The 14,448-nt window shown below is 53.7% G+C and overlaps 1 protein-coding gene across 1 annotated transcript; it reads right to left on the bottom strand.

Moving 5' to 3' along the window:
- Positions 1 to 706: 706 nt before the first annotated feature.
- Positions 707 to 8,121, bottom strand: LOC309542229 (germ cell nuclear acidic protein-like). Its single transcript, XM_082240882.1, has 6 exons — positions 7,665 to 8,121; positions 5,083 to 5,251; positions 4,604 to 4,745; positions 3,992 to 4,130; positions 2,870 to 3,074; positions 707 to 1,212 (listed from the first exon to the last, which is right to left on the bottom strand). Exons 1-6 carry the CDS (start codon positions 7,747 to 7,749, stop codon positions 948 to 950), a joined length of 1,005 nt encoding a protein of 334 aa, XP_082097008.1. The 5' UTR covers positions 7,750 to 8,121; the 3' UTR covers positions 707 to 947.
- Between the last annotated feature and the right edge of the window lie 6,327 nt (positions 8,122 to 14,448).

Below are 14,448 nucleotides of genomic sequence, written 5' to 3'. Positions count from 1 at the left end.
CACCAACACTTTGAATTGTGCTCGGAAACGTACTAGAAGCCAATGTAGGTCTTTCAAGACCGGTGTAATGTGGTCTTGGCGGCTGCCCCCAGTCACCAGTCTGGCTGCAGCATTCTGGATTAGTTGTAGTTTCCATGTCACCTTCAAAGGTAGCCCCACGTAGAGCGCATGGCAGTAGTCCAAGTGGGAGATAACCAGAGCATGCACCACTCTGGCGAGGCAGTCCGCAGGCAGATAGGGTCTCAGCCTACGTACCAGATGGAGCTGGTAAACAGCTGCCCTGGACACAGAATTGACCTGTGCCTCCATGGACAGTGGAGAGTCCAAAATGACTCCCAGGCTGCGCACCTGGTCCTTCAGGGGCACAGTTACCCCATTCAGGACCAGGGAGTCCTCCACACCCGCCCGCCTCCTGTCCCCCCAAAACAGTACTTCTGTCTTGTCAGGATTCAACCTCAAAGCCACCATAGCACAAAGTACAGAGCCCCACTTCCCAGCCCAATCTCAGGTGGCAGCGTTTGTTTCTGGGCTGATTTAGGTAGCACTGGCCTGATCCAGGCTCCTGTTCTCAAAGAAGCATGACCAAGTAAGAAAGTATTTCTCAGATGGGGTGGGTGACAGGGACATCGTGCTCATGTGGGGAGGGGCATATGATGACCTACTGGCTAGAGCTCGCTCCGAAGCGCAATTAGGAAGAAAACAATACTCAGGACACACAAATAGTTTGCTTTATTCATAAGTCAATGTGTTACCAAACTGATTTAATCGCCTGGGCAAATGAGACCAGACACACAAAGATTGTAAAAAACATTTGGAGTGGGGGAAGAAGGGAAGAAAAGACCCGGCAGTTCCTGGGGTGGTGGCCCCAGCACCACCTAGTTGCTTCTTGGGAAGGAAAGCATCCCCGACGTACAGCAAGGGATCTGGAGCTGCTGCCCAAGCCTTTGCTAGTGTGGGAGAGTCGCTCGTGGGGTGAGAGAAACTTGGGCAGCAAACTCTGCACTGAGCTTCTTCATGACATCTCCGTGGCTCAGCCCCTTCTGCGAGTGCTTAGCAGAGCCGTAGTTTTCTTTCACAAACTTTGCAAACGGCGTGAGCGGTGCTTTTGCTGGTGTGCCATCCTTGCGCGTGGGCTGGCACAGCACAAACTGCCCCTTGCAAAGGGCACAGACATAGCGCTGGGTGTCCAGAGACTTGGAGTGGCGCCCGATCCTGGAAAACAAAAACACAGGAGGCAGCCTGAGGGAGCAGCAGACGGGCGGGCGCAGGAGGCGGCCGTAAGCAACACCCACTAACTGGCAGCCGGATTCAGCAAGAGGCCACATGGCCAGCACTCCTGATGCCCAACTGGAAGCCCACCCATACACATGAAAAGATCCTGCAGATCAGAGCCCAAGGCAGGCACACAATAAGCCAATCTGGACACATTCAGTGGTTGGTCAACAGAAGCCCTTCTTGAAAGAGCAACGCCAACTATTCCCCTGGAACTACGGCTAGTTTCTCTGGGTAGGGAGGCCCCAAAGAGGAGCCAATTTCAAGCTGGTCCCTGGACCAGTTGCCACCCAGCTGTGTCCAAGACAGCAGGCCTCAGCAGGCTGCTTTCAACCTTGAGGCCGAGAATCTCCCCGATGATTCCCAGGAAGACAAATTCTGCAGCCACCATGACATGTGCTTATCTACTGTCCTCCTGCAGGATCCCCAAATGATGTTACTCCTCCTGCAGAGTATTAGGGAGACCGTCATCCGGGCCAAGCTCTGGCCTTGGGTTTATATGAGCGATGGAGAAGGCAGCGGGAGGAGAGGCAGAGGACTTTTGGGGTTCTGGCACCCCTTTTATTTTGCTACAATGACTCCCGCCCTGGGAGGTCTATGATTCTATGAGGTGCTCATGCCCTCCTCACTGGGCACTTTAGCCTGGCACTTAAGGCAGAGTCTTTAAGTTGGGCATCTAGTGAGGATGGGCTTTGGTTCAGAGCCTGAGGGATCTGGCCAAAGGGGCGCATCCTGTTCTCCTCAGTGGCCCACCAGGTCCCAGAAGCAGGACCTGAGCACAGCAGCAGCAGCAGCAAATCTCCCCACTTGTGATTCCCAACAGAGTATTTACTGCCTCCGACAGGGGAGGGAGAACACAGCTTTTAGTCTCCATGTATTTGACTTCTCCTCCTTTGAAGCCACCCAAGGTAGTGGCTGCCACTACTTCTTGTGGGAATGAATTCCACAAACTATGTGCCATGTGAAGAAATACTCTCTTTTGCCTGTCCTGAATCTCCCCATGTCCTTGGATGTCCACGGGTTCTAGAGTTATGAGAGGGAGAAGAGCTTTCCCCTCTCCACTTTCTGCCGGGGGGGGGCTTCCCTGGGGGGCATCTGGGCTGGCTTCTGTGGGATGAGGAGGGTGGCCTGGAAGGGCCCCTTGGCCTGACCAGCAGCCACAGGGCTCTCCTTCAGCTCTCGAGCCTCGTTCCCCTTGATCCTCACCACGGAGACCAAGCTGATGTAGAACTCCAGGGCTGAGCAGGGCAGAGCTCAAGAGTGAAGACGGCTCTTCCTGGGGGCCAGGAGGCAGCCCCACACTCCCACTCCCCTCACAAGGCACTGGCTGCAAAACCCGATGTATCATTCCAAAAGCTGAAGTGCGGGGGGCAGGATGGGTGGGGTCTGACCACCTTCTGTTGGGTTAGCCCACAAAACCACGAGGGCTTACAGGATCAGGGCCCTGGAAAGCTGGAGATTCCTAGAGTCACTAGCAGATGCAGAGACTCTTAGAACAGGATATGGGTCTCACTCAGGACTAGCTGCAATAGCTGAGCCGGGATCGGGGTTAAAATCACCCAACGCACACCGGGAACAGGCCCCGATCCTCACTTACGTGGTTTTGCACCGGCAGCACTCGTAGGTGAACTTGTACTTGATCTCATAGTTGTGGCATCGCGACACCACTGGGAGCTCCGGGTGCGCCACAGCCGACTTCTTTGCATATAAGCGCCAAAACCGGCCGTGTCCGTCTCGGACCCCGTGGATCAGCCAGGCAGCTGCGTGGCACAGTTCGTGGATCAGAGTGTCCCGGAGTCGATCTGCGCAAGACAGGAGAGTCATGGAGCGAGGAGACGTGATTCCAGTTGATGCGCAGGCGCACGTGCACCAGACTCACCACCAGCGCTGGGGCATCTCTGGCTTTCAACATCACAATATATCACCAGCAAAATATAGTGACATATCACAATGCCTGAAATAAGGATGGAGCTATGGAGAGGCATTGGCTGGCTTCACAGTTTTCCCCGCATCATAATTTTTGCATAACACACAGAGGCATGATTTGCGATATATAGTCAGATCAAGAATTATGAAACCAATATCACAAAATGGACCTCAAACCAGTTTTGGATGATATATCAATATATCGCCTAGCCCCACTCACCACCTTCCCACACCTTGAGTGACTCTTCTTCCCTTGCACTGCCCTTCCTTGAACAAGCCTGTCCAGGAGAGCAGAGAAGCAGCAGGGCAAGGGAAGACAGGCTGCATCTGCCACGCTTGGTCAAGGTCTGTTAATACATTGTGCCCCCTGGTGTCTTGATTTACAGCATGGCATTAACGCTAAACTAGAGTTTACAAAGAGGAATGCTTGGGATAATGCCCCAGGCCAGTAATCAAGACACGTCTTCTACTATGGTGGGGGGCAGGATGTGGCCTGGTGGCCTGGGATAAGGCCCCCACCCTTCCTGAAATCAAGCACATCTGAGCCTGATCAGTGCCTGGGTGGGTGACAGCCTGGGAGCCACATAGACACGCCCCCCCCCCGGGCTCCAGGGTGGAAGAAAGGTGGGATTTGGATGCAAGGAAATAAAAAGAATACCACCAGTCTCCCCTCTACTTCTTCAACCTCAAAGCTCCTTTCTGAATCTGTGCGCTGCCATCCAAATGCAGAATTAGCTTTGCAGCAACTCAGCAGAGCCTCGGGACCCCAGGAAGACCCCTTCCCCCCACTTGCCTGCAGAGTCACAGACTTTCTCTGACAGCATTATCCGGGCATAGCGCTGCCCCTCAGGGCCCTTCAGCTGGCCACTCACGCAGCACCCGGCGGTTTTCCGCATCTTTTTGTTCCAGACAATCTCCATATTCTCTGGCAACTGAAAGGACAAGGGGGAGAAGCAGCTTAGCTCCTACCCGGTCCTGGAGCTGCACTCCTGACTTCTGAGCTGAGGGCCATGCTGGCCACAGACAAGGGGAGCCCGGCCGGCCGGCTGGCCTTTCACAACACTCCCTGTGCTCCTTCGTTTCACTGACTCCCCAGGGCAGGCGTGCGCTAAGCCCTCTTTGTGCACCTTGGCTCTGCGGAGGAGCAGAGAGCAGACAATCTTCCTCTCGGTCTTCTCTTTGGTTTCAAAGTAGGGAGCTTTGCTGATGCAGGAATCCAGGCAAGAGTCCAGAGGCAAGGAACCTCTCGCTGCTGCCGCTGCTGCCCTCTGCCCCCTTTCCCAAACCCTCTCAAGAGGCCACAGGATCCATAGGAGGAGAGACAAGGGGTCAGCAGCCACGAGCAGAAGCCAGACCCAGCGGCCCACCTGTTTGGAGCAGAAACCACCCCATTCCAGCTCTGTACCTTTTGCTCAAACACGGAACGGTTGTAGAAATCATAGAGGCTCTGGGCCAGCTCCCCCTTCCTTCTCCGGAAATTCTTAGAGTGCTGGGATTCTGGGTCGGACAGCTCTTGCAAGAAGCAGCCCTGCACCCGGCAGGAACTCCTGAGGAAGCAAAGACCCATGAGAGGGAAGGGCAGGGCAGGGCAGGGCAGGCTCCGTCCAGGAGACTCCCCAGGGACTGGTCCAGAGGTCCATGGCTGCCTTGAGCAACCACACTTTTCTGCAGCTCCTGTGCGGAAGCCACTGACACTGGGGGCCGGATCCAGGGCGTGCATCCCCGCCTGCAGGCTGCCAAGAGGAAGGGGAGGCAGAGGGCATGCCCTCAGGGAGGAGGGGCTGGGCTTGCTGGTTCTTCCAGGCTCGCCACTTCAGGCCTGGGCCGGCTGCTTTGCCAGAGCCCAAAGCTGGGAACAGAGGCATGAGCAGAAGATGAGCTCACCTCATCTGTGCCTGGTGGGACGGGGTGATGTCACCGAGCACCTTGCTCTTCGGAGCTCGCACAGAGACCGGCGTGGCCGGAAGAGGCAATCTGGGCCGCGTGGGAAGGGCGCTCTCGCTCTTCACAGCCGGGCGGGCACTTCCAAGGGGAGGCGGGACGTTTCTTCTCTCTACCAATCACAAGCCAAAGGTTTAGCACAGGCAGACAAGGCCCCAAGTGGAAGCCAGGGCAAAGCACATGGCCAAAGAGCTTCACAAGCCCTTTCTGCTTCCCAATCAAGTGTCTGGCAGCGTAAAACACCTGCAGGGTCCAAGCAAAGGCCCGCCTGGCCCAGCCACCCCGTCTCAAGCGCCTGCCCCTCGTGCAGAACCAAAACACTTCCGAGCCCTTCTCTGCTGCTCACTCCTGACACCCGCGATCAGGCAGGTTGGCTTCTCCTCTGGCAGGTTCTGCTCAGCCCTCGTCAGCAAGATCTGCCTCGGCAGGCCTGACTGGACTCCCTAAGCTTGCCTTAGCCCCCTCTAGCGCTAGCCCATGGCCACCCCCATATCCCGCAAGAGGGTCAGCGAACACCTTGTGCAAAGCAGCAGCAGCACTTCTGCCTGCCCTGAACCCCTCAGGTGACCCAGAGGACTTGCACCCTTACGGGAGGCGGAGGAAGATAACTCTCCTGGACACTCAGCCCAGCCACGTCCCCTGTGGGGTGTAAAACACAGAGCAGTCAAATATAAATGGGGTGCCACAGGGTTCTGTCTTGGGCCCGGTCTTATTCAACATCTTTATCAACGACTTGGATGATGGACTCAAGGGCATCCTGATCAAATTTGCAGATGACACCAAACTGGGAGGGGTGGCTAACACCCCAGAGGACAGGATCACACTTCAAAACGACCTTGACAGATTAGAGAACTGGGCCAAAACAAACAAGATGAATTTTAACAGGGAGAAATGTAAAGTATTGCACTTGGGCAAAAAAAATGAGAGGCACAAATACAAGATGGGTGACACCTTGCTTGAGAGCAGTACATGTGAAAAGGATCTAGGAGTCTTGGTTGACCACAAACTTGACATGAGCCAACAGTGTGACGCGGCAGCTAAAAAAGCCAATGCAATTCTGGGCTGCATCAATAGTATAGCATCTAGATCAAGGGAAGTAATAGTGCCACTGTATTCTGCTCTGGTCAGACCTCACCTGGAGTACTGTGTCCAGTTCTGGGCACCACAATTCAAGAAGGACACTGACAAACTGGAACGTGTCCAGAGGAGGGCAACCAAAATGGTCAAAGGCCTGGAAACGATGCCTTATGAGGAACGGCTAAGGGAGCTGGGCATGTTTAGCCTGGAGAAGAGGAGGTTAAGGGGTGATATGATAGCCATGTTCAAATATATAAAAGGATGTCACATAGAGGAGGGAGAAAGGTTGTTTTCTGCTGCTCCAGAGAAGCGGACACGGAGCAATGGATCCAAACTACAAGAAAGAAGATTCCACCTAAACATTAGGAATATAAGACTATGTTGTGTCTATTCTTTTAAGAGGGAATAAAAGGGGATTTACCAGGAAACTTATTTTAGAGGCTTATACAAGCCTGGCAAACCTATCCGCTGTGAAAGTTTAAAAGGGGAATGTTACTCTGCTAAATTATAGAACTTGTTAACACAAGTTGGAAAGGATATAAGCAATATATCCTCTCCTATTTCTCTGAACATTCCCACATCCCCCACACCATATGGCGCTTTATCAGGGCCCTTGGCAAACCCCAACCTCTTCTGACCCAAGTCCCCAGTCCAACGAACATCAGCCAGTTCCCCGTTTCCACACACTTCTGAAGCCAACAGTCCTCAGGACCAGGACTGTGCTAACATTACTTAAAATGAGGATATTTCTAATTATACGACAGTTTGAAGATGACTGGGGGTGAGGGGAATAGTCCTGCAGGTTGTTTTCAAGCTCAGGGAGAATGTACTCATGGAGGACACTTATTCATGGCTCCAGTACGGAGAGCCTCGCAAGCAAAGAGATGTGCAACCCGCCACCTGTGGACACCTGCCCCAAGCAGCAGGGGATCCAGCCAGAGATGGTTTCTCACAGGTACCTTTTTTGGGGGGGGGAGAGGGGAGTCCAGTCTAGCTGGCTCTTGCTCTTCTCCCTCCTCCAGAAACGAAGCTTCTTTGCTGCCTCCCTTTCCCCTCAAGCTCCCACCTTCCACAAGGCAAATAAGGTCCTACATCTGCAGTTTCAGGAAATCTCCCCCTTTGCCCTGCACCCCCCCCAAAGGTGTTAAGTGGGTGCTGAGGACCCGGCCTGCCTTCACTCTCCTTCCCGAGAAAGACTGAGGGGCCCCAGCCTTTCCTCAACAGTCCGGGAAATCTCTTTTGAAAAATAACATTACGTCTGCACAAAACACTTCCCCACTTTCTTTCCCCCAACCAAACTGAGGGCCAAAACTACAGCGATCTCTGAATTGTGGCCACGGGGTTTGAGGGTGGGAGGACCCTGGAAGCCCCCTCCTCCTGCCCCCCCCCCGCCCCCCTCCTGGCCCAGGACTCTTCCAGGGTGAGGGGGGAGCAGAGCTGCCTCTTACCGGAGGTGCCCGTGGGGTCTGCCACCGCCGCCTTCCTTGCAGAAAGGACCATCTTCTGCTTCAGGCGCACCAGGAGGCTGTCCATCTCCTCGTCGGAGGTGTCGGATCCCAGCACAGCGCTTGCTCTCGCCTCCTGGCTCTGGGCGGTGCCTCCAGACTGATCCGTGCAGCAACTCCTTTCCCCCTCGCGCAAGGGAGTCTCAGGGCTGCCCCTGCGAGCAACAGGGCGTGGCAAGCTCCTGCAGGTCCACTTTGGGGCCTGGCACGCTCGTCTGGGCTGCTGGGGGTTCCCTGGGGTGCCTTTGGCAAAGACGGAGTCATCGTCGTCGTCGCTGTCGGTCTCGCTGAACACAAGGGGAGGCAGAAACGAGGCAGAGGGAGCAGCCCCATTTCCAGGCGTCCCAGGCACCTCTTGCGCCTGAGCAGACCGCGGCCCTGCAAGTCAGCAAAAAACATTTCACAGGCGCTTCTTGGTTTTGTATTTTGTAAGGTTCTACGTATCGTTTATGACTACTTTTGTTGTGTTGGAGTCACATACTTTTTTATGTTGTAAGCTGCCTTGAGCAAGGTTTGAACTGTGGAAGGGTGGCATGCAAATAAAATCACAGCAAGGTGAGTGCCCCCAACCATCTCGTATCGCCCCGACATGGACCCCAAATTCCTGCACTCCTGTGGGGTGAAAGGAGGCCACCAACTGCTCCCCAGGTTCAGAGCTAAGCAGGGTCCCCAGAGGGAGCAGGTTTCTTGCGTGGGCCGCATCAGCCCAGCTGAGATGGCAAAACACAGCCGGGGGGGGGGGGAGAAAACAGGCCATTTTGAAGTGGGAAACCCCACCCCACCCAGATGCTACCCTGCTCCCTGGACAAACACATGGATGGCCTGCCTTGGACCAGGACAGCTCACCCGGCCTCCTCCGACTGGCAACTGGGTCTTTCCATTATCACTTGCCTTTTCTGCCAGATCCATATTTGCTTGTGAGGTACGTGAAGAAATCATCCTTGGAATCATCCAGTCTGGGACACAAGAGACAAAGGCAGCAGCGTCAGAAGGCAAACAAGGGCGCAGAACAAGTCTTTGGTCTTGCTTGTGAAATATACAGTAAGCCCACAACTTACACAAGGGTTGCATTCCAGGATCATGCCTGAAGACAAAATCTTGTATAGTCCAAACACATACTGGGCTCAGTGGTGGGTGGGGTTGCCAAAGTCTTTTTTCCCAGATGCCCACCTCCTCGCTATTTATCTACCTACCTACCTACCTTATTTTATTTATTTATTTATTTATTTATTTATTTATTTATGCCAAGGGCATGAATCTGAACACACACAAGTTAAAGGTGTGTAAGTTGTGGGCTGATGTAATTCAAATAAACATGCCAAGTCAGAGCTCTACTCACTTTCAGGCAGGTGAAACGATTTCCAATTCTCCGTTTGAAAAACCCCAGCCCAGGCCTCCCCCCTTTGGCAGAACCCACCTGCTCTGTGTCCTCGGAACGCAGCATGTTGCAGGTCTGGGGGTCTTCATTCTAGATAAAACTAAGTCAAAACCATGAAAGGGGGAGAATCGTCACTTTTTTGTTTCCTGAAATCTGTTCTTCTAAAGCCTACAAAGGTGGCAGCTTCAAAAACTAACCAGCGTTGAAATGAAACCAGGGATGAAGGAAGAAACTGGGTCCACATTCAAGGGGCTCAGATGCTAGCATGAAGCTGCTCCCAGCAGAAAGACCCCAAAGGAGGCGCTGAATGTTCCGCTGAAGAAACCTGAGTTTGGGATTCTTCTGGCTGTTTATATACGGTGTTTTTAAGCAGGGCTCTGGGGCACCCAGGAGGACCCACCAGAGACGAGTCACAGGTTAAACTGTCAGGCTCACTCGCCTTTACAGACGGGCTCCTCCTCCTCCCATCCACTGACCCAAAATTAGTCAGGAGCAGGTGGCAGGTTGCTGCTGAGCCCCCCCCCCCACCTGACGCTACCCACAGAGCCTGCCCTCCTGAGGTGCTGGGGTGGCATTCCCACCAAGTCCTACTCAGAGGTTGTGCTGCGTTTCAATGTGAGGTGGCATCTATATGCAGGTGGCATCTGTTACGGAGCTCAAGGGAATCTGCCTGCCTGGCAAAGGGCTTCACCCCAGAAGCTGCAGAACAGAAGAGAAGAAACCTTTGGCCAAGAGACTCTGGTCCATGGCAGAAACAGGACAGACCGTCGAGGGAAGAAATGCTTTTCGGTGGGTAAGAAGAGATGCTGACAGTGCAGCAGTCTGAAGAAAACACAAGCCTCCCTGCACCCCAGTAAAGCTGGGGACCAGGTTAACCCCAAAGGCAACAGAAGAACCAGTTTTAGTTGAGAGCAAAAGTGTAATGGAAAGGGAACCTATCAGTACATAGGAAAAGGTTTCTGGGTTGGTGCAACCCGGAGAAAGAGGGTAACTCCTTCTCCAGGCTTCACTTCTCTGAAGTCTCTCAGCCCCACTCACCTCACAGAGTGTTTGTTGTGGGGAGGAAGGGAAAGGAGATTGTGAGCCGCTTTGAGACTCCTTTGGGTAGTGATAAAGCGGGATATCAAATCCAAACTCCTCTTCTTCTTCTCTTTTCTACACAAGTAGCTTTTTCTGAGGGGGGTTTTGTGCTATAACTTATCTTTAGACCCACTGAGGAAATTAGCTTTTACTTACAGTTTTCAAACTCGTCATCGCTGCCTGAACTCGTGGAGCTGAAAAGCAGACAACAGTAAAAGGAAAGTGGCTAGCCATTGCACAGCCGTATTCTAAATGCACAGAAAGAAGCTTTGATCAAAAGTCTTCACTGCATTTAAAACAAGATTTGAGAGAAGATGAAGTATTGCTGAACATGACTTTGTAAATGGGAACACAGGAAAGGGAGATGTGAGGGAGTCTGAAAAGAGGGTTATGGAAATTTGGTTTATGAAACCTAACTACGCTGTATGTCTTTTATATGATTTTTTTTCTTTTGCTTTGTGTGTATTTTTTTATTTTGGTGTTGGTGTTTTTGATTGTTTTTGGGTTGTGTATGAGTATGGTGTTACATTGTTTAAATTCTTTAATAAATATTTTATATTAAAAAAAAACAAAAGTCTTCACTGCAGTGGCATATGGCAGGAGGCACACAATGTTCCGACATTTACAATTTAGGATGGGAGACTGGCTGCTTTTCAATTGGTTCGCTATGAAGTGCTCTGGTGGATGACTCTCTCCTCAGCACTGGGAGCGAGTCTCTCAAGAGCCTGCATGTTCGGTGCGGCCTCAAAACTCAATGCTGCTGCCCATCTGTGTTGGAAGTCAAAAGGCTGTTTGAATTTACAGCCAGGCGAAGGAAACACCAAGCATGGAAACTGAAGTATACAGCCTCATGCATGGCCTGGAGAAAGGGGGCAGAGGAAGGTTCTTCTCCCTCTCTCACAACCCCAGGACTCTGGGCCCTCCAAGGGAGCTGAATATTGGAAGATTCTTCACACAGCACAGTTAAACTCTGGAACTCCCTGCCACAGGGGGCAGTGATGGCCACCAGCCTAGGTGGCTTTAAAAGAGGATTGGACAAATTTATGGAGCAGGAGAGGGCTATCGATGGCTATGAGCCACAATGATGATGCTCTGCCTCCATTGTTGGAGCAGCGATGCTTCCGAATACCAGTTGCTGGGAATCACCGATGGGAGAGGGCTCTTGGGTTCTGCCCAGGGGCTTCTGCCCTTGGGGCATCTGGGGGGGGCCACTGGGAGAAGAGGGGTGCTAAACCAGGCGGGCCCTTGGGCCTGGAGTAGCAGCTCTTCTCGGGTTCCAGGTGTCCATCTTCAACACGGAAAGGCAAGAATGAGAGCGAAATTACTCCAGGGTTGTTTCCAGGGTTGGCAACCATGTTTTATTCACAATTCCAGTTCCTTTCAGAAGAGCATCTATATATGTCTTCATGCCACTGAACACTATTTACTTAAAAGATTTAAAGGCGTCAAAAAGGGGTTAAAACACATAGATGTCGTTATGTTTCAATTTCTTTTTCTACTTTTTATTGGGTTGTTGCAACATACCATACACACACAAAATAAGACACCCCAGCCTAACGCAGACAATGGAATTTGGGCAATATCTCCAAAAGAACATCCAAATAACATAATAAATGTAATTATTATTTTTTAGTTAACCTGTGCTATTGACGTGCTTAACCCTTTCAATGCTGTTGATTACTTGCTTCTAACGCCTCCTCTTGCTTAGTTTAGCATTTCTCCTGAACCACGTAGAGGCGTCTCTCCCCCCCCCCCCGATATTCCTATTCTCCCGAAGGGGCCGGCCTCTCTCGCCGAGGAACCCGCCCCCCCCCGCTGGAAAGGGCCCCTGACCAGGCTTCGCGCTCCAGGCCTCGCCCTCCGGGCGCTACTTACGCCGCGCTCCTCCTCGGCCGCCGGGCTTCTTCGGCCGAGAGCCCTCGCCGCGCCATCGGGAAGCCGGCCGAGAGAGACGGAGGGAGGCGAGGCAGGCAGGCAGGCAGGGAGCGGCCGGGTCTTCCAGGGAAGGAAGGCAGCGCTGGAGCAGCCGGGCAAGAGCGGGCGGCGGGCGGGCGGGCGGGCGGGCGGGGGGGAGGGAGGGAGCCTCGGGCGCGCCGCTCTCGCCGCCTCCGCTTTGAATTTCCCGCCGGGGCGCGCGGGGATGACGCACTTCCGGAGTCCCGCCCGAAGCCCCGTCGCCCCACGGGCTCCTTCCGGTGTCCCCCCCCCGGCGGAGCCCGAGGCGTCGCTCCGGGAGGGGCGGAGAGAGGCTGCAGCTGGTGGCCCGCCGGGGCCGGACTAGATGGCCCCTGGGGGTCCCCTCGGGGAAGGGGGGCGAGGGGGTGGGGGGCCCATCTCTCCAGAGAAAGGTCTCCCCCTTGCCAGCCCCCCCCCCGCCCAGAGCCGGATCCCTCGTGGGACTGACGTCTAAGCTCAGCAGGCCCCACTCTCCTGGGACCCCCGGGGGAAAAGGGGGGAGAAACCGGGGGCACATTTCCAAAATAGGAGATAAAAAACAAATAAAGTCAAACCCCCATCCAGCCACCGTGTTTCGTGTTGTGCGGGCTCCTCGGATGCAAGTCCTGGGTCCCACCTGCTCCCTCCAATATCCCTGGTTTGCTCCTTTCTAGATCCAGGGTCGGGACGCGGCTGGCACTTTGGTCTAAACAACTGAGCCTGAGGCACGCCATTCAGAAGGTCGGCGGTTCAAATCCCCGCCACGGAGTGAGCTCACTTTGCCCGCTCCCAGCTCCTGACAACCTTGCAGTTCGAAATGTAGCAGGAACCCCCCACCCCCACCCCAATCATTCAGTTTGTACAAACTTCACACACTACACATGCCACACTTCTGTTATAAATTCATTCCAAAATCAACCATACACCGGATTTGCACTGTTCCATTTTTATTTTACTCCATATGACAAGGACTATCAAAGGGCTTGGTTCTGGTCAGCCATAATCCCTTCACCATCCCAGCACATCCACAGGAGCCCTGCCCAGTTGCTATGTCAACCCTGATGATCCCAGACAGAAGACCATCAGGATCACAAAGAACTTGCATTTGGTAGTGGATTCAGCATGGACTGGAACAAAGGACAATAATCAGATCTTCCCTCTGGGGGCAGGAAACTGCAAACTCCCCTGTGTCTCCTGGAAGTGACTCATGGGGAGGGGGAAAGGGGGAACCAGCCAGGTGACAGGACACTCAGGTTACCACCACAACTCCTCCCTCAACCCCTCCTTTCTGTAATGTATGCATGATGTCAACCCCTCCTTTCTGTAATGTATGCATGATGTTTCTGGGGGTGGTCTTGATCTACAGGGTGGCAATTTCAAAAGTCTTTATAAGGTCTTGCACACCATCTTTCTGGGTCCCTCCTCTCTCTCCTGCAAGTGAAGGGAATACCCTGTTGCAACAGTTCAATAAAGGCCAAGCCTACAGGCTGCTGTTTTGCTCCAAGTTATCCTGGTTGGTGTCTTTGTTTTTGTCCAAGGGAGCCCTCGGATTTTTCCGGTAACAGAAAGCACAAAGTGCAAGTAGATAAATACCGTATTTTTTGTCCCATATGACACACCGGCCCATAGGACGCACCTAGTTTTTTGGGGGGGAAATAAAGGAAATTCCCCCCTTTATTTCCCCCCCCCCAAAACCAGGTCGGGGAATCCAAACCAGGTCGGGGAACAGCGGGATGGCGGCGCTGCACCTCCCCGCTGTCCCCCAAGCTTGTGGGGCTGCCCGAAGCGCAGGGCACTCTGCTTCAGTGCTCCCCGCGCTCTGTGCAGCAGGCTGCTATCTGCAGCCTAGGGAGCCCTGCGGGAACTCCCACCGGGCTCCCCAGGCTGCGGATATCTTCCCGGTGCGAGGGGTGCTCTGCTTCAGGGCGCCTCGTGCGCCGGGCAGCAGGCTGCTGTCCGCAGCCTAGGGAGATCCCGCAGGCTTCCTGATGTCTTCCTGAAGCCTGGAGAGCGAGAGGGGTCGGTGCGCACCGACCCCCCTCGCTCTCCAAGCTTCAGCAAAAGCCCGTATTCGCCCCATAGGACGCACACAGATTTGCCCTTCATTTTTTGAGGGGAAAAAGTGCGTCTTATAGGGTGAAAAATACGGTAGGTATCGCTGTGGCGAGAAGGTAAACGGCATTTCCGTGCGCTGCTCTGGTTCGCCAGAAGCAGCTTAGTCCTGCTGGCCACATGACCCGGAAGCTGGGGACAAACACTGGCTCCCTCGACCAGTAAAGTGGTGTGAGCGCCGCAACCCCAGAGTCGTCTGCGACTGGACCTAACGGTCAGGGG

The sequence above is a fragment of the Podarcis vaucheri genome (genome assembly GCF_965113315.1).
Source record: "Podarcis vaucheri genome assembly, chromosome: 10".
Lineage (NCBI taxonomy): Eukaryota > Metazoa > Chordata > Lepidosauria > Squamata > Lacertidae > Podarcis > Podarcis vaucheri.
Note: the sequence above shows the minus strand (reverse complement) of the source record. Positions and strands in the feature narration are given on the sequence as shown.

Bases quoted from the DNA above. Each gene is read 5' to 3' on its own strand.
- LOC309542229 (XM_082240882.1), bottom strand. From the start codon at position 7,749: ATGGACAGCCTCCTGGTGCGCCTGAAGCAGAAGATGGTCCTTTCTGCA. The intron at 4,131-4,603 runs GTACAGAGCTGG...TTGTCCTTTCAG, and splicing joins GTTCCGTGTTTGAGCAAAAG to TTGCCAGAGAATATGGAGAT. The intron at 3,075-3,991 runs GCAAGTGGGGGG...TGTCTTGCGCAG, and splicing joins GAAAGTCTGTGACTCTGCAG to ATCGACTCCGGGACACTCTG.